We start from the raw sequence: 22,920 nt of genomic DNA, 5'->3' as shown, positions 1-22,920 counted from the left end.
TTGTTTTTTATATTTATTTGACATTTTGTTGAAGCATCTTCCCATTTTTGGGTCAGTGTGTTGTCTGACCATATGACATAAAAAATAGGCATTCACTCCTTTTAGTTCATTTCAAGTGATTTGATCTTTCTTTAACAAAACACAGCGACTGTTCAAACAGAATTCTGACAGGACGTTAGGAATACACCAGAAGCACGTGCCAACAAAAACTTGTCTAGGCTAATTTCCCAGATATCGCACAGACAGAAATCCCTGCTCATAATAGAAAATGTAAAATGCAGATTTCAAGAGTTTTATGTGAGGAAAATTTAATCGCTGTCGTCATTGTTGGAGGCTTCCCGTTCAGAGGCGTTGTTGGAGCGGCGGGGGGAGCCCTCGTTGTCGGACCCCGCCTCAGATCCTCGCTCCGACACTGCGGCGGGCGAAGCGGGCCGGGACTCGTCTTCAGATCCCGACCGACTCTTCTTGCTCTCATTGTCAGACTGCTCGGAGTCAGACTGTCGCTGCACCCTGCTCTTCTTCACTGGACGGTCACTGCCAGAGTCGTCGGACCCCGCAGAGCGCCGGGGGCTGCCCGCAGAGCGCCGGGGGCTGCCCGCAGAGCGCCGGGGGCTGCCCGCAGAGCGCCGGGGGCTGCCCGCCTCGCTGCCCGAGCGGTTCTTACCTCCATCTGACTCGCTCTCAGACGCAATGCGCTTCTTGTGGCCGCCATCGTTATCAGACCCTGAACCACTGTCTTTTTGTTGTCTGTAGGGGAGAAAAAACACTCATTAGTTTCCTGTTAATTCACACAATTGTTTACGTGTCAGTTCTTTTTTTTTTACTTCTCTTCAGCTATCTTCAGCCCATCTTCATCTGAAGAAGAATCAGAAGAGGAGATCATCGCCTTGGACTTGATCTTTCCTTTGAGAGACGGTGGTAGGCGCTCAGACTGGGACTAAAAAATAAATAATCAAAATGTTAAATGTGTAAGAAATAAGGACAAAAAAAACTTATTTCAAATAGGAAAAACGGAAAGAAAATTCAAGGTACCTTTTCCATCCTCTTGCGCTCTTTGGGTCTACGCTGCCTCTTGGGCCGCGATCCTCCCTCCTCATCGTCACTGCCGCCCTTTCTCTTCTTCTTCTTCCTCAGTTCCTTCTCCTCGTCAGAGTCATCGTTGACAAACTCATCAATGTCGCCTTTCTTGCGCTTAGAAAGTTAAAAAACAAATATGTGTTCTCCACGCTGTGTTCTGATAGATAGTAGTTTGCTGTTAATGCATAAATACTCACACGTCCACCGCCCTTCCTCTTTTCTTTGCCCATTTCCTTTGATCCCTCTGAGAAGCTGAGCAGGCCCTTGGTCTTCTCCACATACAAAGCTCTCTGCTCCAAGAGCTTCTTCTGTTCCTCCACCTGTTTGTTGCGCTTATCCGTCTAACAAGGTTTGAGGGTGACAAGTCAACCAATTAATAAGTGCTTAATTGTACCTCCAAATGTAATAGAAGAACCTAGCCATGTTCAGTTTCTACAAAAAAGTTTTAGAAAGGTAGCTCCATAAGTACCCGTTCTTTTATCATCTGCTGACGAAGTACGTCCCTCTCCTGTTCTTGTTTGGCACGAAGCTCCTTGTCCTCCTCATCCTGCTTCCTGGCTCTCGCCACGTGATACTGAGCCTGACTGAGCAGATCAGAGCACTGCCTGCAATCCCACAACACACACAGCGTGAAAGGTTTAAAATAAACAAAAAACATGTATCCGTAAGGCTTAAACTGCATATGTACTGAACACATCTATGTGACCTGCTCCATCGAAATCAGTCGCATTGACCCGAAGACACATTTTGAATTGTATACACTGTTGGAAAGAGGAGATTCCTAGCTTTCTAATGATATCAGAATTGTTTTTGTACTCCAAATATTAAGCTAAATATGTCACATTATATAATGACTGTCACCGAGTCATCATTTTGAGAAAAAGGCCTTCAAAGTTTCCTCTTCTCTGGAATCCATCGATCTGATTGATTAGCGGAGCAAATGATCAAAATACTACGGAGGGAAGATATTTTCATTTGGATTACAGGGGGGTATACTGCGAAGCAGGATTTTCGCTTAGCCGGCTAAATTCAGGGAAAACTCCGGCTTTCCGGTCATCCGAAGCTGGTTCTCTTTTTAGCAGGCTAGATCTCCATGGTAATATATGCTAAGCAGCTAACCTGGTCGGGACCAGGTTAGGTTGCAGGCTAAGAGCTCAACTCAGTGAAAGCACCGCCTGCTGACCAATCAGAGCTCAGTGTGCGGAGTTTAAAGCGATCAAGTCATATTACAGGAGAAAGGAAATGCAGAAAAACTGCCGTCGCAGGAAAGACGGCCGGCAAAAATCACCGACTGTGTGAACGTGAACATGAATAGAATATCACCTCCATCTTCAGAGCAATCTGACTATTATAACATTAGCGTTAAGAAAGCTTACTTAAATATCGGCCACAACATAAGTAACCGGATCAGAGTAACATTAAGTACAGTCCGCGGCATATCACTTCATAATGTATCATATATTTTATTATCTGAGTCAGCTGAGCCGTATCTGGCCGTGCAACACTCACAGTGTCACATACTGTATGCAGAAGTATTATTTTAAGCAACACATTAAGTTGACGAAACACTCGAGACAAATGTAATTGAAGTCAGATCGTGTTTTAGACGGGGCAGTGATATCATAAACCTGTTAATGTACGCATTCAAACACTTTTTCTTTTACCAGCTGTATTCACCTTGCAGGTGCAGCTCTGTGGCTTTGATCCTGGATAAAGTGTTTAAGTCATGGATGTTTAAAGTTTAACTTCTTCATTTTTGACTAGTATTAAAGTTCACTTTTCATTCAGGAAGTATGACGCTGTGCTGTCAGTGCGCTTCTCCATGTTTGTGATTGGTCGACTGCTCCAGATACCACCCCTTTCATGTGAACGCGCACCTAACTAGATAGGACACGGCTGGCTTGAGCGATCCACTTGATAACCAGCGTCGTAGGACAGTTTAGCGAGAGCGCGTATGTTTTGGATTAGGCCAACCGGCTAACTCAAACATATCCAGGTTAGGTTGAACCAGGTTCGCAGTATAGGCCCCTGGTCTGGGGGAAGCCTGCGAGTGTGTGTGTGTGTGTGTGTGTGTGTGTGTGTGTGTGTGTGTGTGTGTGTGTGTGTGTGTGTGTGTGTGTGTGTGTGTGTATACGTGTGTGTGTGTTTGTGTATTTTTGCATTTGTGTGTATTGTGTTTCACTCTCGAGAAACACCAGCTGTTGTTATGCCTGCTGTGACGTTAAGCTACTCCGTTCTCCGCTTGTAATTATGCCGTTAAAAGCTTCAAAGCTGTATTTATCATCTGAATTTGCCGAAACAAGTTTAATATTCTGAAAGCCAAGACTTTGTTTATTTGAAACCAGATGAAAACAAACTGTAACGGACCCTTCCGTGTTATCTATGATTACTAAACGCCTTACATTCATAATTTCAGCGGAGGGAGGGGGAGCAGCGCTGCGGAAGAGCAGGGTGCGAGTGAGAGCTGTCATCTTCCCTTTACAAGCTTCAAACATGTATTTATTGTGTGATTTTAGAAATAAAAGTTTCATATTCTGAAAGCCAACACTTTGTTTATTTAAAATCAAACAAAACGCCCGAACCCCGAAAAACTATTTGTTTACGCAAATCCACGTTTATTTTGAAATGAGCCGTTGCGACTTCCGACTGATTTCGATAGAGCGGGTCACATATATGGTCTATATGGGTGGAGCAATCGGAACTAGATCAAATACAAATAAACAAGTCTTCATATTATTACATAAACAATTGTAGCTTTCAGAAATAATTGTAATGTTCCTTAAAACCACAAAATAAAAGCTCCTGCATGTATATAAACTGTGAACAGAATTAAATGAGACTGACCTGGCTTCAGAGGAAGCGAGAGCGAGGTCAAACCTCATCTTGTCGCCAGCCTTGCAGAGGTAACTGAAATACCTGAGAGCGGAAGAGGAGCAGATGATAAAATTGCAGGATTACACACAGAACAGCCAGAGGATCCGACTAGAGGGGGAGGGGCGGCGGGGGGTATAAATCAAGTCTAATACCTGTGAGCCAGTTCCAGCTCTTTGACAGCGCTGAGCACAGCCCTCAGGTTGCTCTTCTCGTCTTTCAGCACGAGCGTGGCCAGCCTCTGGAGCACCAGTGCCACGTTGAACATCAGCACCGTGTCGCTGGGCGCCACGTGGCGGGCCTGGTTGGAGAAACATCAGGGAAACAAAGTTATACTCCCTTCATATTGTAGGACAAGATGAAGGATTTTCATCAAATCCGTTCTCCTCGCCTTAAAAACACAAACTGCCGTCAGAGAAACCCAATTCCTTGCCAAGTGTTGCATGTACAAACGTGCATCTAAAAGTGTCTGTGTACAAGAAAGAAGCAAAAATAATTTCATCCACACGGCGTTGTTTTTCTTCATGTTACCTTCAGGAGCATCTGCTTGCAGTCTTGGAGTTTCCCACATTTGAAGAGCGCCCTCGCAAGGTACAGCAGCACCTCTGTGTTCTGATACTTGAAAAACTTCTTCAGGCAGTTCTCGTACTGTGGAGCAGAATAAAATGGTCAAATGGACTGACCAAAACCTGTAAAGAAAGCTAATCATTTTTGTAAAAATAATCACAAGTGAGGCCCTTACCATCTGCACAGCGCTGATGTACTGCTTCTGTTCCACATAGATGTGAGCCAGATTCAGCCAGACGTCACTGATGTCAGCTGTGGCCTCCCTCACCTGCGCAAACACGTCACGAGCCTCTCTGAAGAAGCCCTTGTGAGCGAGGACGGCACCTGGACACAAGGTTTGTATGTTAGCTACGTCCTATACAGTTTAACAAACACAATAATTAGAATGTAAAACTAAACGCACCGATGCCATTGGCAGCGTAAAGGTTTTTAGAGTCATTTCGGAGGACTTGCTTGTATATGGCCAGGGCTCGGTCCTGGTGTCTCTTTTCCTGTCAAGACAAAACACACAATTACTCAGTTTGGGGATCCACAATTCCTCTTCACACACACACACAATTAAGTAGGGATGCTCCGATCGATCGGTCACCGATCGAGATCGGCCGATACTCACTCTCTACCGATCGATTGGTGCTCTCTAAACATGCCGATCGCGAGAGCCGATCGCATGACGTAAAATACATGACACTTTTCTCTGTGTGCGGCAAAACAAGCTCGCCAAAATGGCTTCACCGGTCTGGTATTATTTTAAGGTTTCCGAAAAAGACAGTAAAATAGCGGTATGCAACGTGTGTGAAGCAGAATCCTGCAGCTCCGCCCGCCGGACCGGTAAGCGGAGCAAAACACACAAGAGTTAGACCTAACACACTTAGCTCTTTGATCTACCTCTGGAACAAGCTAAACTAGTTATTATACATATATTTATTCTTCACTGTCGGGTCACTCATTACTGGATCAGTGAGCTGCATGAGATACTGACAGGCTGTCAGGAGAGGGAGAGAGAGGGGGAGAGAGGAAAAGAGAGAGCTTCCGCTCATTTCTCCCGTGTTATTATTATCCAAAGTGAATGTAAACTTGAATAATGTACATCATTTGAATGTAATAATTAAGTTGATTGTTGTTTGTGGAAGCTCCAGTGAATGAGCCCCATTAACTGAGTTTTAAACATCACTTTAAATGGAAGATTTAAAGTGATATTTAAATCTTCCATTTAGGCCCCGCCCACTCGATCGGTATCGGCCGGTACTGATTCTGGCTATCGGCCCCAAAATTAGCGATCGGAGCATCCCTACAATTAAGTGTTCCCCACAGTGTTTTGTCATAGATACATCCCACCTCTTCCAACACATCAGAAATGACTTGAGACATTTTAGAAGTGAGGCCATAATGGAACAAATCTGCACCTTCTCCCGGTCTTTGGTGGGCTGGTGCAGGGTCTGCAGCCACACGTTTCCCAGAGCCAGCATGGAGTAGGTGTCGTTCTGAGTGGACGGCTGCTTCAGAATACGCTCGAACTTCTTCTGACCCGGACCCCATTCCTGTTTGGCCAAGTGAAGGTTCCCTATCAGGGACCAGGCATCGGGGTGATCCTGCAGCAAACATCAGCATCATGTTGAAATGAGTTGGACACACATTTGATTGAATTCTGTTATGATATCAACACGACAGGTGAAACAAAAGTACCTGATTGATCTGCAGGGCCTCTTTGAACCAATCAGAGGCTTCATAGAAGTTGCCTTTATCGCGAGCCATCGCTCCGAGACGCAAATAACCTGAGGAACAGAAATTCCGACAATCCTTCAGTGAGTACAAACACCGTTTTATTCTTGCCCTCACTTCACCATATGATGTTGCTCGTGATGCTTACAGTCCACGTAGTTAGGATGCTCTCTCAGGATGTTTTTGTAGAGTTTCTCAGCCTCGTGGAATTCATTCATTGCCTCATACAGGCGGGCCAGATTGTAGGAGGTGGTGACAGAAATGGCGTTGTAGTAATGCTCGTCGTGCTCCCCCTCAGCCTTGGCCCGCTCCAGAGATGCGAGAAAGTATTTCTGTAGGAGGGAAGCGATGACCCATGCTTTAAAAATACCACTGTTGTCTTTGCTAAAAAATACACTGTTTTGCACACTTTAGTCCATTTAGTCATGGACCCATGGATGTACACTTCATTCAATCAATAATGAAGCTTTTTTACAGTGTCATGTTATAAGCTGTGCTGTATATCGACAGCTACCTTTGCTTCTCCGAGGTTTCCCAGTCTGAAGTGAAGAGCCCCGAGGTTGTTGAGGATCTCGGGCGGCACGTCGGCCTGCACCTTCTCCTGCAGGATGCGGGTGGCCGTGCCGTACGCAGACAGCGCTCCCTGAATGTCGGTCTGCTCCAGGATCTGAGCCAGCTCGATCCACGCCTCCACGTCGTCTGGGTACTGCTCCGTCACCTTCTTCAAATGACCCTAGTGAACAGAGACAGTGACACGTTTAGAGCTGATTCCAGACACATTTCCGAGATACTAGTGTAGTGTAATGTCTTAATAAGCCGCTATATTACAAAAACGATCAAATATTCTGACGTACTTTGGCGATGTCTCTTTTGTCCTGATCGTCAGATGTCGCATAGAGAGACCCAAGAATTTTCATAGTTTCATAGTTGTTGGGGTAGGCCTTCAAAACCTTTTCGAAGCACTGCGCAGCATTCTCCTTGTCTCTTCGATACACATACATCTGTCCCAGGCCAAAGAAGGGCAACACAAAGGTGGACGAGGCAAACTGAGTGGCTTGGTAGTAATACTGAAACGCTTGGTCATAGTCCTCCTGAAGAGAAAGAGAGTAGAGACATCAGAGACATACAGCGATAACACGGTGAATACACAGTAAGCTATAATAATAATAGATTTAATTTGTTAGCGCTTTTACAGGTGCTCAAAGACGCTTTACATATATAGTGAAGATAAAATAAAATAAAGGAACAACAAATAAATATATAGTTAAAGTTAAAGTCAAATAATACAAAAACAATCACACATTAAAAGCCAGATTGAAGAGGTGAGTTTTTGTGAGTTTTTTGAAGGTGGTGAGGTCAGTGCAGTCTCTGATGGGTTGGGGGAGTGAGTTCCAGAGGGAGGGGGCAGCGACGGAGAAGGCTCTGTCCCCCCAGGTCCGGTGATTGATGCGGGGGGGGGGTGGATAGGAGGTTGGCTTCTGATGAGCGGAGGCAGCGGGAAGGGGTGTGGTGGTGCAGCAGGTCTGTGAGGTAGGGGGGGGCCTGATTGTTGAGGGCTTTGTGAGTAATGAGGAGGACTTTGAAGATGATTCTTTGACGGACGGGGAGCCAGTGGAGGTTCTGGAGGACGGAGTGATGTGGTTTCGGGAGCGGGTGTGGGTGAGGAGGCGGGCAGCAGAGTTCTGGATATGTTGGAGTTTATTGAGGAGGTTGGATGGTATGCCGTAGAGCAGGGGTGGGGAACCCTTTTCCTCTCAAGGGCCATTTCAATTTTTACAACATCCTCCGAGGGCCGTACAAATTATTGACCTCTGCTTAAAAATACTAAAATCACAGCCCATTTATTTCGCCTTTCTTTCATGCTGTGCAAAGAAAAAGCAACCTCTTAATCCAGATATCTTACCATGACTCGCGCATGCATGCACGTGCACGGTTGTGGCATGACCACCCAAACAGAAAGATAGTGGACACAAGATGTGTGCAAATGTATTTAGTTTCCTATCCATGTGGACGTGATTTAAATGGGGGGGGGGGGGGGGACCTAACCTCCTTTAGGGGGGTCCGGGGGGCATGCTCCCCGGGAAGATTTTTTTAAGTTAAAAGCATCAATCTGGTGCACTTTGAGAGCAACATTAGGAGATCTATGGATACATCTCTCAACACATATGAAACAGAACTGGAAGCAGATTTCTTTTTCTTTATGGATATTTTACAAATCACTCTCCTTTCAAACTGTATTCTTGTTTATTAATAACAACTTTTTTATTTTTTTATAACTATAATGATCATATAAATATGTGCCTTTACCTCACTGGTTGTAGAAAAAGCTTCTTATATTCGATAGCATAGCTAGCTAACCAGATGCTAATAACAACAAAGTTATTGACTGTATGATCAGTATGGCAGATGAACAGATCGCCACTAGGCTTTCAACTAAAGACACAGCCACGCAAAAACTGCGGCATGTGTACGGCTCCTTATGGGTACTGCTTGGAAGTGCCGGAGCGACGTTCTGGTGCTCTCCGTCAGAACTGCACCCCTGTCAGACGAGACATATACCACGTGATGACACGTTAGGCTCGTGTTGCATTCAAGGACCCTGACCTTGGCCAGGAAAAACAAGCCCTCGCTTTGTTTAATTTGTTTGCGGTCTAGATTTCTTTAATTTTTTTCTTTTTTGCGTGTGTTTATAAAATTAACTTGAGGGCCGTACCAAATGGTCTCGCGGGCCGTATACGGCCCGGGGGCCGGAGGTTCCCCACCCCTGCCGTAGAGAATGCTATTGCAGTAGTCGAGTCGTGAAGTGATGAATGCATGAATCAGAGTTTCAGCAGCAGAGGAGGAGCGTGATGGGCGGAGACGGTATCAGTTAGAAACGTACCTGAACGTGGAAGGAGCGAGCTAACTGGTAGCAGCTCTCAGCCTGCATGGCCTCCACCTCTGTGTTGTGGAAAGCGTGAAGAGCCAGATGCTGCACTTTACTGTAATCCTGATAGAAAACAGAAAACACACAGGTGTGAATAACAGTTTATAACACAAACGTAAAGAACTGTGTCCGTATTTCAATGACAAATCAAACTATTGATTACCTTTTTGAAGAAAAAGTGGTTGGCCAGGTGGTTGAGCACCATGGGGTTGCTGGGGTCGATGGTGTAGGCGCGCGATAGGAGCTGCACGCCGTTCTTGATGGAATCGGGCTCCTTGCTGTTGAGCTCTAAAACCGCCAAACCAACGAGAGCTCCCACACATTTTGAGTTCAGCTCCAGGGCTCGACCAAACGCCAAACGAGCCTTCTCCAGTTTGCTGAGCTTCACAAAACAGTGTCCCATTCCAAGTCTTACCTCGGCTGGACAGAGACAAGGGAACAAGAGAAAAGATAGATGAAGAAACATCTGTAACACAACTCGAGTATGAGAACTGTTTTAATAGGAGTAGCATGAAATAGAGCCTGGCTGATATATTAGCCAATAAATACTTATCATAGTTGTTGGCGGTTATGCAAAAAGCCATTTCACCATTTCATAAACATGTAACATTTATATTTGTGGTTATTTAAATGTGTCATGTTGACTTGCTGGGCATTTTGGTATTTTCTTAGATTTCATTGGGGACAAAAAATAACAGATAGGTCATTTGGTATAGATACAAAAAGTGAAATCCAATCCTGTTTTACTCTATTTATTTCAACTTCATTTAGATATTGATCATAATATACCTTGATTTACAGATAACTCCAATGACATTTAAAATGTAAAATATAATTCCTCAGAACATAAAGTACTTTTCTCACAGCTCGATACAACCAAATTAGAGGGACCTTCGTCCAAGTCAAACAACTCAGATAATGATATCTGGAATCGTCCAGACTCAGACTAATAATGATGTAGAAGTAAATACATGGCTCTGTTTTAAAGATGATAGAGGTAGCGTGTGTACCTGGGCAGCCGGGGTTTGTACGCAGAGCCTTTTTGTAGTAAGCCAGTGCTCCTCTGTAGTCCTTTTTATTGAAGGAGATGCAGGCCTTACCTGTTGAACAACAACCATTATTTCAGTACAAAAATCACTGTGCTTAAGATTAATGTCTTATTTTTTCATAATTATCTTACCAAGCAAAGCAGGGATGTTGTTGGTGGACTGGTTGAGGACAAAGTGGAACTGAGCGTCGGCCTGGTCCATCTTGTCTCCTTCCAGCAGGCAGAAACAGGCTCGTCCCAACAAATGGTTCTAAATTATTAAACAGCATGTTATGATTACTTGCATTGCAAAATTAGGTGGACAGTAGTATTTTTCTCTCATCATCTATTTTTTCCTGACCTGATCATACATGATGATCTTGTCTGCCATCGTGTAGAGCAGCGTGGCCTGCGTGATGAGCTCTTTCTTGGCATCTTTGTTTTTCTCTTTACGCGCTTGCTGGACATAATAAGCTGCTAATGTGTCCAGACAGGTCATCTGGTCCTTCTCATGGTCTCTGTAGTCAAGGTTTCCATCGATACGAGCTGCCTCTAAAAGCTTGACAAAATCCTCAGTTTTGCCCTGCTTGAAGTACTCCAACTGTAAAAAGACAGAGTAATGTGATACATGTTAGTTTGTTCCCTCAGAAATGGGTTTATTGCCAGGGAGGTTCACACATACGAGGAATTTGACTTGATACTGTGTTGTGTTCAATTTAATCACCAAGCTAACAAACAGCTATGTTACGACTACATATTAGGGATGGGTATCGTTAAGGTTTTAACGGTACTACTACTTTTATCGATACCGCTTATCGATCCGGTCTTTTCACGGTACTTTTGGAGAATAAAATAAGGTAAACTAACTAAACAAATTGTGAACAAAACTAACATTGCTTTTTATTTAAATACATAATATTTCACATCAAAAGAAACAACAATGCTTTAACAAATGGTATTAAATAATCTGATGATAGAATTGTAAACAGAATAGCTGAAACTTTAACAAAATAAATAACTCAGTTACCTCTAATCATTAACCCATGTTTGTACAATTATATAATAATACTTAACTCCGTGTGTTGCTGCTAGCATACATAACACCCGACGTGGAAAAGTTACTCGTGGATGGGGCTACAGAGCTACTAGAAAACGGTGCATTTCTCCGTTTGAATGTGGTGCACTTTTGAAAGATGTTTAAACAAATTGCTCGTGTTACCGCCCTTACATGCTAAACTCTTATTGCACTTTTGGTAACGAGGATTGTCCACATCGAGACGGGTAAAGTTTAACCACACCTCGGAGCGCGTTCTCTCCGCCATCTCCTCCGTGTGTGTTGCTGCATGTAGCAGCTGAGTGTGTGTAAACTGCCCCGCCCTCTCGCAATCAGGCGGGGGATTGAGATCTCTTGTTTGGATTGGAAAGATCGAAAATACTAAAAATAATCATTGACACATTTTGCAGTCTTTTTGCATATTAGAAACGGAGTTGGCGACACTAAAACTGCAAAATAATGTTTGTGTAGGCATAATACATGTCTCCAGTACCGATAAAAAGACCAATAACGTCGGAGCTTAACAGTACCACAGTCTTTAATAATTCAGCCCCGGGGCCCGTTTAATACCGGGGCTCGGTACCCATCCAGGGTTTCCCACACATAGACTATACTTGGGCGGGCCGCCCAGGTATATTAACGGCCGCCCAAGTATATTTCGCGACCCATTTAGTTTAGTTTTGTTTTAATAAAAAAAAAAATGTATTCGTCCGTGACCACGATGCCATCTGCGATCGATTAACTTGTGGACAATGATCCCTCGCTCCCTTGCACTGATCTCGCCTCCTTCTGGCCTGTTAAGTGGCCTGCCTCACACAGGGTGACTGGCTGTCCACATGATGTGGCCTGCCGACATGGCCACTGTCATACAGATCATAAATCAAAGCCCTTGATTGGTCTCTGTGTGTCATTCAAGCTCGGGATAACCTCAGCTCAGATGAGGTAAAGGACTCTTGAGTGTTTAGATAGTTAACTTAGTCTAAGTTCTCAGTGGGTCTCAAACGGTGTGGTCACCATTTATGTAAACACATATTTCCATTTGAGAGGGTAGTGATTGGTCTAATGGATAGTGAGGTGGGCTGAAGATCGGAAGGCTGTGAGTTCAAATCGCGCCAGGAACACCACCACTAGTGTGCCCTTGAGTAAGGCACTTAGCCCTTAGTTACTCCAGGGAGAATGTCCCTGTAATCGGTCATTATAAGTCGCTTTGGATAAAAGCGTCAGCTAAATGAAATGTAATGTGATTAGTAAAATATGCATGAATAAATAAATAAAAAGTTAACTGGGTGAAAAAAGGTAAGATACACTTTTAAAACTTGTTGAGAGAAAACTAGTCTTTGCTGCTGCCTCAAAGAGGAGCAGGGGGGAGAGGAGGGAGACAGGAGAGGCTGATTCAGGAGCACAGACACACTCACAACTATAAATGAACCAAAAATAAATTAATAAACAAGTTTCAGTGTTTTTTTCATATTGGAAATGGTATGTTATTGGTTATGGCCATGATTTTATGATTATTGAAATGTATACAGTTCTGTTTAATATAGGTGTTTCCATAGATCTAGTCTCTTTATTTTCCCCTCAAAATGCACCAGATTGATGCATTTAACTCCAAAATAAAAAATAAAATCTTACCGGGGGGGCATGCCCCTGGACCCCCATAGAGGATTTGAGGTCGACCCCCACTAAAAATCACATGGATAGGTTCCTAAATACATTTATTTTTTTAAATAGTAACCCATTTCCATATGTTCATGTGTGGGTAGTAGATTTAATCTATAGGGCTATCATTATGGGCCCTGCCTGTACCTGTTCGCTCTGCCATCGCGTGAAGGGTCTGCTAACAAGCGACCAACAGAAAGGTTAATGTTGTTGCACGTCACCTCACCTCACCTCACACCACACCACACCACCCCCCCCAAGTATATTTCAGATATGTGGGAAACACTGGCAGTTAATGGACCAGCACCAGAGGTGTTCCCATACACACAGGCGTTGGAGCTGTTCTTCATGAAATCCCAGAAGGATGAAGTGCTCTGACAAACAGTGCCATCTTTGCTCAAAATGATTATACAGGAATGAAAAGTCAATAAATAAACATGTTGTTTATCTGGAACAAACTCCCAGAAACCTGCAGGTCCGCTGCAACTCTGACTACTTTTAAATCCAGGCTGAAGACTTTTCTTTTTGTCGCTGCTTTTAATTGAACTATTCATATTTTAAACTGCACTGTAACTTTTATCCATGTACTTTTTCTTTTAATGTTTAATTGAACTATTCATATTTTAGACTGCACTGTAACTTTTATCCATGTATTTTTCCTTTTAATGTTTATTTTATTAGCTTTTCTTTTTGAATGCTTAATGTCTTTCATTTTTTGTAAATCACTTTGAATTGCCTTGCGTTGAAAAGTGCTATATAAATAAACTTGCCTTGCCTTGTTAAAACTTTTTTTTTTTTTTCGGGCACCCCCCCCCGCCTGCCCAAGTATATTTCAGATCTGTGGGAAACACTGGCAGTTAATGGACCAGCACCAGAGGTGTTCCCATACACACAGGCGTTGGAGCTGTTCTTCATGAAATCCCAGAAGGATGAAGTGCTCTGACAAACAGTGCCATCTTTGCGCAAAATGATTATACAGGAATGAAAAGTCAATAAATAAACATGTTGTTAAAACTTCTTCTTTTTTCAGGCACCCCCCCCCCCCACCCGCTGCCACCACCCGCCCAAGTATATTTCAGATCTGTGGGAAACACTGCCATCCCTATATATTATCAATATATAGTCTTTGGTATCTTCATCGACTCACCGCCAGAGCGATCCAGATGTGAAGCTGTGTGTGCTCCTGCTTCAGGATACTGATGACCTCGTCTCCTTCGGGCAGCTGGTCAAAGTCAAGCTCGATGACCTGCAAGACACAATTTATTGAATCACTGAGCATCAATGTCTGACAAAATGCAACCTCAATATGCATGCCCATTAGTACATTTAGTGTATTATGACATGACCTTTTCATTAACACCATATTTTATAAAAGGTATTTAATTCACTGGATAGGCATATCATCAGTATTATCCTTGCCCCATCGGTTCTAATGATTTGATGAATGTGTTGTCAATGTGTCAACATCAACTCAACAGCAGCACACACCTCAGTCTGGCATTCAAAACAGTATTTATACTTTAATGATTGCAACAACTTATATTATTAATAAACATGTTTCATTTGATATAGATAACTTTAATAACAGAGTATGGATGCAATGGAGAGTTAGGATACTGACTGATGCTGTTGCATGTTAAAATACCAAATAGCTTTCCATCAGATATGGAAACTCATTGAACGTTTTTATTTATTTTTAAATAATTAAAAATGAGCTTTTAGATTAAATGTGAATTGCTTAATTGAGAAGGACAATGGCAGAAAACATCAAAACAACTGAGCTCACAACTTGCATAAGAGCCTAAGCTCATATTTCTGCTGACAGTAATATAGTTTACTGAAGTAATGTGTCGTTACGTTTGTACCTGCAGCACAACAAAAAAAATCACTGGCATCTAAGATTCGGGGTAACTCCCAGATATCTTAATCACTATGATTAATTTATATTCCCGCTGCAGCTAAAGCTAGCCAGAGTTAGCATTAAAGGCTAGCAGCGCAGCGAGGTTCACTTAGTCAACAAACAAAATACATCAAGTTGAGCCGAGTTTTACCTCATCGGTGTCCCGTAAAGGGATTTCGATGGATCCCCGAGACATCTTGGCCACAGTGATATCCACTTTGAGTCAGAATGATTACAAAATATATACAAAATCTCCAACAGCCCGTTGTCTGTTGATGGCTACTTCATGCTTCCGACAGGAAACACACGGTGCAACGAAAATGGTGTCCGGGCCAGTTGATGGGGACAGAGAGTGTTCCTCCTGGAGGTGAATACATGTTGTCTTTTCCTGAAAACACGGTTAAGAACATTACTAAGAGATCAAATATGTTCATGTAAATATATACAGCATCTCCAGGATTATTTTAGTGAGTTTGTTGAAAACCGAACAGATTCTCTATGAATGTATTTCAAATAAAACTATGTAGCTCAAAGTTTCAGCAGCAGAAAATGTACAAAATGTACTCCCATTTTCAAAATCTGGTAGAAATGTTTTGCAGGCTGAATTTTTTTTATGTTAAACTGGTTAAGCTTAATATAAATCTATTATACTGCTTTATTGTCACAGACTACAGGGATGAGGTGACTGAGGTGGGGGTGGAGGATTGGGAGAGAGGGTGCTGGGGGGATGTCAGCTGGTTTTGATGTGAAGCAGTGGAAACAAGCATATGGGCATTTTGGAGACTTCTTGTGCAAACATCACAGTGAGTCAAAGGAGAACATAATGACATTTCACCTCCTGATTTAGAATTTTACCATCTTATTTTCTTTTCAGAAGAGCTGTCCCGGACTAAGAGGTAACATTTGATCTTTGTTTCTCTATTTAAATACTTTTTTCATGGCTACTTGTTATATAATAAACAAAAACAGTGAGCTAAAATGTAAATACAGACATGATTTAACCATGTCATCTATTTTTTATTAACTATACAATATACATTGTTAGCATTGGATATTTGTGTTGTGCTCTTCTTGAAAACATGTTATTCAACACGGTATTGCCACCATAATGGCTTTTTGGGAGCTAATAAACGTCACATTTTTCAATGTCATTGTAGGATGACACCCACTGCGTCCATGTAAACATGCAAAGCAGTCAGATCTGGAGAGTAGTCATTGTCTGTTTCAATTTGAATTTTTCTTTCTACTCTGGGTTTATTGCTTTTTGACCTAACAATGAAAGTAGAGATATGTAAAACATTTGATTTTCATTATAAAATCAGGTCATGTAGAAACATCTCCAGGGATTCAGGAGAAAAAAGCACAATGTCTGACGGCAATGATGGTAAGTGTTGCAGTTACTTTGTTCTTATATCAAACACATATTTACAGAACATTATATTTATTTACATGTATACTTCTGTGCATAAATATGTGCTAACCAATCTTAAATCAGCTGGCAGTGGAACAAGGGGTGTGCTCGAGGACAATAATGACACTGGAGGATTCTCTGAACATGAACTCCTTGACATCATGTATAATGCCTGTAACACCTCCAACACAGGTAAACAGTAGTGTGTTGATTTGAACAAAAAGACATTGAAATAAGCATATGACTGTGAATCATGGCTCCTGCATCCCTCTCATCATCAGGAGAGGTGTTGGCCTCCACCATGCTGCAGTACCTGCAGACCATGACCACTCAGAGTCCGGAGCAGGACCGACTGGCGGCCCTGCGGCGGCTGCTCGACCCGGACTGTCAGGACCCTCATGTGAGCAGAGAGACTTTCCACTCTATCATGAGGGAGTGGATCGCACAGTGCAGCCAGGACAGGTGAGATACTCATCAACTGGTTCATAACTTAATCTGGATTTAGAAACTCCCTTTAAAATAATTGACAACCTTGACATTGGTAAACGTTGTCCTCTCAATGTGTTCCATTTTCATTAAATACCTGAAAATCTAGAAGACGTAAAAGCATCTGTACTGTCATATTTTTAACAATCTTAATAATCTACATCATGTTGTAAAACGCAATCACCAATGCATTTCATAAAGAGCAAAACATTTCAGTGAATACAAAAGTCTTTTTTTCAGCTGTATAACAATGTGCAACATGGATGGATTTTTAAAGTCTATATTTTGGGTTCACTGTGTTACCTATTTCTCAGAAATCACTTTCCCTCCCCTCACATTGTCTAGCAATATATCTCAGTGATAATTATCGTTTAAAAAATGTTTTGTTAATTCAATATTTTATTAATCAGCATTTTCCATTATGTGGGAACTAATCTTAACTCCTCCTGTGTTTCAGTTCTGATTTGGACAGCACTCATGTATCTTGGCCTGACTCCTCTAAAGTCCCTGTAAATGGTAGGCAGTTAATGTTTTGTTCACACTTTTGAGAAACATCCCAATCACATTAAACAAAGTTTTTAATAAACCAGATTTTCTTTCAGGACTGGATTTCTCTGCTGCCTCTCCAGAAAGCCACCAGTGTCTATGGTTTGTTATCTCCCTTCTTTAATCTCTGCATGTTACCTCCTGTAATCAACGTGTTGTCGTTCTTCACACACACTGTTTGTTGCTGCAGTGATGGAAAAGACCTGTTGGGCACGGTGACTGAACTGAAGCACGCTCACAGAAAGCTGAGTGAGCAGAACAGCAGCCTGCTGAGGACGGTGGCTCAGTGTGAAGACGTCAACCTGCAGCTCTCTCTGGAGGTCACTGAGCTGCGAGCAAAGCTGACCAGGTGAAGGATTAATACTTTCATGTTCTTTAAATTAAAGAACTTTCTTCATTCATTTAACTCCAGTAACCGTTTGTGGGATTAAACTGTGTATGTTGACCAAAGCACATCATTGTCTCCTTCAGTTTCATTATTTCTTGTAATCCTTATGGTGTATACTTCTCTCACAAACCGTAACACTAACTATCATCTGTAACAAAACAGAGAACAAAAATGTACGTCTTACATTAAAGATCCCATATACACAATAATACATTTATTTCAGACTTAAGGCAACATTTTGAAGAAACCTGACATATTTGAGTGACATTTCTCTAATCTACTGGCAGATAAATAGTCAAATAAATCAAACATTATCTACTACAAATAAAGTGAACAATTTATACTGCAGCAAATTGACGAAAAAACGATTTGATCAGTGTCTCTGCCTGGCCATCTCTTCTGTCGTGCACATAGTTTAAAAAACGTAACCATGAAATGGTATTTTTATACCCTGGCCTGTTATATTTTATATTATGTTGTAGAACCAGACCAAAACAATAACGATGTAAAGAAACTTTCTTATAAAGAAACTACAACACTTGACTTTTCCAATAACTAAATACTGGTTCAAAACCAGTACAAAATCTCGGTTCATACTCTTCTTGTATATTTGGGTGTTTTGGTTGTGAGTAGAGGTGAATAAAACAATAAGCTGTGATGTGTTTCTGTTGTGGTGTGCAGTGCTCAGCGGTCAGCAGTGAGAGCCAGATCCCAGACAGAAGAACTGGAGGAGACCCGCCGGGCCTTTAAAGAGGCTCAGGAGAGGGCCAGCCGCACCCAGAGCAGCTGCACCAAACTGGTACAACACACAATGAACCATCTCCCAGTGACCTTCTCAGTTACATTTTTCATGGCAAATATTTAAATGTAAATCTATTATCATTTTCAGAGCAATGAGATTGAATGCCTGAAGGTTCACATCAGGAGGCTTGAAGACAAGGTAACGTCTAAAATGTAGGCACCTTAAAGTTGTTTTATTGTTATTCGCCAACAAAGGATTGCACGGCAACATTTCAATTGTAGAGCGTTATTCTCCACATTTTCTTTTAACAAATAATCATCTGTGAGGTTTTAGTTACCTGCTGCAGAGCACTCCTCTCCTGGGCCTTGTACTATACTCGCCAGTTTGTAATCTTCTCAGTAAGGATGCTTTCTACTGCTGCTCTGTACAAGTTGACTTGGCAGGGGGACTTTGCCGTCATGAGTTTCCTCTAATAATGAAGTTGTTTCTGAGCTTTCTTAACCAAGGTAGTAAGATGTGAGAAAACTATGTCTGGTTGTTTGTGAGGCTGATTCCCAGGAACCATAAACTGTTTACTAGCTTAACCTTAACTACTACTCTACTGTTGATTTGCTCTTGATATGAATGCTCATTGCTGTTTCTAATCCAGTGGATAATGGATCTAAAAAAGGGTGATTGTTTTTTCCCTTTGTCCTCACAGAATGAGAAACTGACCTTTGAAAGGACGTGTTCTGAAGATAGTCTCAACAAACTCAGGAAGGCCAACACTGAGCTAAGGGTAGGAACAGATCAGTAAGACACTTTAGTGTTTGTCTATGTGTATTGTGTTTTAATTGAGGTTTAAACATCTAAATGTTCACAGGCCGAACTTGAGGAAACCCTGGTTATGTTGACACTGAGAGACAGAGACATTGCAAAGGTTGGTCTATCTGGGTATTTTCACCATAAAATATCAGTCAACGTTTTATTTTGTATCTTAACTTTACCTTCAAATGTTCCTGTGTAGAAAGACATTCTCATGGATAAGATGAAGAACAGTCACATGGAGAATCACAGTATGATTGAGGTACGTATTTGTCCTAAAGTAAAGACAAACCAGCCGCATTTGAATATGGTTCTCTATGAGAGGGAACAAATGTAACCTTATTTGACCTCTAATACCATTGAGTAGAGGAGAGACATTATGTTAAATCATGAAAAGAGGAAACTAGTATTAAGCATGTAAAAGTCAAGCAAAGTTATCAGCTTCCTAATGCGAGAATTTAAAACAAAACTTGATTTATTTCGGCAAAGTTATGAATGTCTGGAATTTCCTTGTTTTATTAAAAGGTTTCTGCTGTTCGTGTTGTTCACCACATAAACTGTGTTCTGGTTTTGTAGGGTCTGCAGTCAGAGATGGTTAAGTTACAGAACCATTCACACCAAGTTCTTTTGAGGTACTAAACATGTGCACATCTGCATTTCTTCTACAAATCTAACAACACTTAAAGGTCACCTATTATGGAAAATCCACTTTTTCATGTCTGGTCACATAAACATGTGTCCCCCTCTGTGTAAAGAGATTCTGTAAGTTTCAGAAAATAAGATTCGCTCACTTTTTGTCCTGATCCATTTATATAAAAACCTTTCCACACAATAGGCAGACAATTGTTTTCATCTAATGTAACACAAGTGAAGGTTTTCCGTCTGTTCCTGGCAGGTATGACAGACACTGTATCAGTCCTCAGAGTCTCAGCCGAGACCCTCCAAACCACCGCTCTCTGCAGAGCGAGATGCACGATATGCAGCAGGTAGAAGCACACGCTAAACTGCAGGTTATCTTTACATGGTGCTGATATTCCATCTCATGTGTCCGTTACTGCCCTTTGTCTGCAGCAGCATCACGACTTAAGCCTCTCGTCCCTGCAAACACACAGCGATGATATTCAGAGCATCATCCACAAGATCAAGTCTGCAGAAATTGCTCATCTTCTGCACAATAAGTATCCTGAGAGGGTGAGGAGAGAGTCAAGAAGATGATAATTATGACATGCGCTAACATGTATGTGTATAAATCTCTTTGGTGTCTTCTCTCACACGCAGGACTCCGCTCCTGTAGAAACACAGGAGAGGCCTCGTCCTCAGCGCCAGCAGCAACAGGCAAGCATCAAGCAGCAGCTTGTCAATGTGTATGTGAGTTTTTTACCTCTCTTTCTCCTGTTATGGTAACAGACTGGATTTGGTTGATGTTAGTCTCTGTTCTTCTGAGAAGCTTTCTCTGGCTATTAAAAGAGGGTGTCTGGTTTTGTCAGTGTATTTATGGGCATCTCCGTTACGCAACCCATAGGATTTACTATCTTCTGCGTGTTTGACTCTATCGGGCATAAGTGCAGTTTTAGTACCCCTTGGTAGCTACAGTCATAACAACGTGTAAAAGAGATGTTTACAAAGCTGGGATGGTGGTTTCAGGCTGCAGGAGCTGGAGCTGCAGAAGTGTGTGTGGGAGGAAAGAGGGGAGAAGGTGGAGGAGCGGAGGAGAGCCTGGGAGAAGGAGCAAAAGCAGAGCCAGACGGAGAGCCAGACTCAGATGCAGGACGCCAAGAAGGTGGCTGTGGTTAACTGGTGGAAAGCCCACAGCGTGGAGGGGGCTAAGGCCCGGACCAAAGACCCTCAGCCGGGCCTGGAGGTCTCCGAGACACGAGCAAAGCTTCAGCAAGCAGAGCAGACCATCAGTGATATGAGGGAGCAGATCTGCCTCCTGCAAGCTTCTGTAAGATCTGCACAGGAGTGTGTCACCGAGCAAAAGAAGCGCAGTCTTTATATCAACAAGGGAACCAACACTGAGAGAGAGGAGCCAGGCAGAGCCGTGGAGAAGGTCCTGAAGGATCAGAGGGATGCAGCCGTGGCCACAGAGATTACAGGTGGAGCTTCAGAGCAGGAGCAAACCCAACTCAGGGCGACCGCAGACGGCCTCCTGAAGACGCTCAGGAGGATGGAGGCGATGGTCAACAGCGCCCTGGAGACCGCTGAGCTGGTGAGAGAGAGCGAGCAGAGGGTGGGCCAGGTGAGAGAGAGGATGGAGAGCATCACCCTGAAGGTGGAGGAGGCTCTGGAGCGAGCAGCCGACTCTGACCAGAAGCTGAACAATCTGGAGGCCAAGAGCGGAGAAAAATATCAAACTCAGGTTTGTCCGTCTGTGTTAAATATCTAGGTTTCTTAAATCTGACATTTAATTATATAGTTTTTATTTTATTCTGAAATATCAAGTTTAAAGTACAAGTATGTAACATAAATTATGTTTTACCATTTGCATAAAATCCTGTGACCAAATTATTTTTAATCCCAGCTCCTCTTCACAAGGTGCATTTTGTCATCAGTTCAAAAATGCATTAATTCATGTGTGTCATTTACATTGAACAAGGAGCCAAACTATGCAGTATTTGAAATAAAATAGCAGATGGCCCCCACAAGGGGTCATCTGACGGGCCCTTATGTTGGGAACAACTGTTGTAATGAAGTGTACATTAATAGAGGTTTAAAGGAGCTTTTCAATGATAACATGATCTTTGGCCCTCAAACAAAAGTAAATAAGACTTAGACATTACATTTATAGATTGAGTTGGAGTACTTATTAAAGTACTTGTGTAATAATAGTGATTTCATACGTTCAGTATAATACACATTTGAGCTATTTGACAGTTAAACATATGATGTTTACTAGTTTGATGATGTAAGGCAATACTCAAAAAGTTCACTGTCTCTGTACTTTTCTCAAGTCTCCAGGTCTCAGTGTACCAGCTGATCCTGGAACAGACGTCACTGTCTTTGAGGCTGAGTCTGACGTGGAGCCTGCAGGCGGAGACGGGTCTCCTCCATCTCCTGTGATCCCAGGAGTCAGTGGGCCTCTGCAGCTCCCCATGAATGGTAAGACGCTGCATTACAGTGTTGTCAGGGTTATGGGGAACACTGTGGGATGAATTAAGGCAACTTCCTTTTCATATGGTAACCCCTCAGGATGTCTGAAAATAGACACAGACGATATTTACACTGCACACAACAGCTGGTACAGTGAGGAGGAGGAGGAGGAGGAGGAGGAGGAGGAGGAGGAGGAGGAGGAGGAGGAGGAGGAGGAGGAGGAGGAGGAGGAGGAGGAGGAGGAGGAGGAGGAGGAGGAGGAGCTGCTCTGAGGGAGTGCGTGTTATTTAATAAAGGGGGCCATGGGGAACATTTGGGGAACCGAGAATGTTTTTTTTATGTAAACACAGTGAGGATAAGTATTTTTAGCTACATCGCTTTTTCACTTTGTTTTTGTGAGTTATAGTTTCCATTGTGGTCCAGCCCACTTCACATTTACATCTTAATTTTTGAAACCGATGAGAAATATGTAAAGCACTTAAGGCCCAGCATTCAAAATGTTACCTTTTTTTTTTACTATTTTTATACAATTGTTTTTATCTAATACTATTATTAATAAATATTAGATAAAAACAACAGAACAGTAAATTGCATACAGCGCCCATACACTGTGCCCTAGATATTGTACAGAATAACTAATAACAGGTATGATA

At 42.4% G+C, this 22,920-nt stretch overlaps 2 protein-coding genes across 2 annotated transcripts; one reads left to right on the top strand and one right to left on the bottom strand.

The window, feature by feature from the left end:
- On the bottom strand, window positions 1-15,126 carry ctr9 (CTR9 homolog, Paf1/RNA polymerase II complex component). The gene is made up of 22 exons (XM_034111239.2): window positions 14,952-15,126; window positions 14,048-14,146; window positions 10,549-10,788; window positions 10,341-10,458; window positions 10,171-10,260; window positions 9,324-9,580; window positions 9,116-9,223; window positions 7,089-7,325; window positions 6,749-6,967; window positions 6,383-6,566; window positions 6,199-6,287; window positions 5,919-6,104; window positions 4,919-5,006; window positions 4,691-4,839; window positions 4,480-4,596; window positions 4,104-4,249; window positions 3,922-3,993; window positions 1,547-1,682; window positions 1,275-1,418; window positions 1,033-1,191; window positions 825-937; window positions 1-747 (listed from the first exon to the last, which is right to left on the bottom strand). The coding sequence occupies exons 1-22, from the start codon at window positions 14,994-14,996 to the stop codon at window positions 309-311; spliced, it is 3,435 nt and encodes a 1,144-aa protein (XP_033967130.1). The 5' UTR covers window positions 14,997-15,126; the 3' UTR covers window positions 1-308.
- A 1,039-nt stretch (window positions 15,127-16,165) lies between these two features.
- On the top strand, window positions 16,166-22,539 carry LOC139433614 (inositol 1,4,5-triphosphate receptor associated 2). Its single transcript, XM_071202690.1, has 16 exons — window positions 16,166-16,184; window positions 16,296-16,403; window positions 16,493-16,673; window positions 17,434-17,592; window positions 18,313-18,430; window positions 18,521-18,571; window positions 19,074-19,151; window positions 19,236-19,292; window positions 19,380-19,439; window positions 19,754-19,809; window positions 20,073-20,163; window positions 20,249-20,368; window positions 20,456-20,545; window positions 20,790-21,536; window positions 22,129-22,276; window positions 22,367-22,539. The coding sequence occupies exons 1-16, from the start codon at window positions 16,166-16,168 to the stop codon at window positions 22,537-22,539; spliced, it is 2,256 nt and encodes a 751-aa protein (XP_071058791.1).
- Window positions 22,540-22,920: the final 381 nt, after the last annotated feature.

This window comes from Pseudochaenichthys georgianus, chromosome 3 (assembly GCF_902827115.2).
Source record: "Pseudochaenichthys georgianus chromosome 3, fPseGeo1.2, whole genome shotgun sequence".
Classification (NCBI taxonomy): domain Eukaryota; kingdom Metazoa; phylum Chordata; class Actinopteri; order Perciformes; family Channichthyidae; genus Pseudochaenichthys; species Pseudochaenichthys georgianus.
This window is presented reverse-complemented; position numbering and strand designations above follow the sequence as displayed.

Bases quoted from the DNA above. Each gene is read 5' to 3' on its own strand.
- ctr9 (XM_034111239.2), bottom strand. From the start codon at position 14,996: ATGTCTCGGGGATCCATCGAAATCCCTTTACGGGACACCGATGAG. The intron at 9,224-9,323 runs GTAATCAATAGT...GTTTTCTATCAG, and splicing joins ACCACTTTTTCTTCAAAAAG to GATTACAGTAAAGTGCAGCA. The intron at 4,597-4,690 runs GTAAGGGCCTCA...TCTGCTCCACAG, and splicing joins ACATCAGCGCTGTGCAGATG to TACGAGAACTGCCTGAAGAA.
- LOC139433614 (XM_071202690.1), top strand. The intron at 16,674-17,433 runs GTGAGATACTCA...TTGTTGCTGCAG, and splicing joins GCACAGTGCAGCCAGGACAG to TGATGGAAAAGACCTGTTGG. The intron at 18,572-19,073 runs GTAACGTCTAAA...TTGTCCTCACAG, and splicing joins TCAGGAGGCTTGAAGACAAG to AATGAGAAACTGACCTTTGA.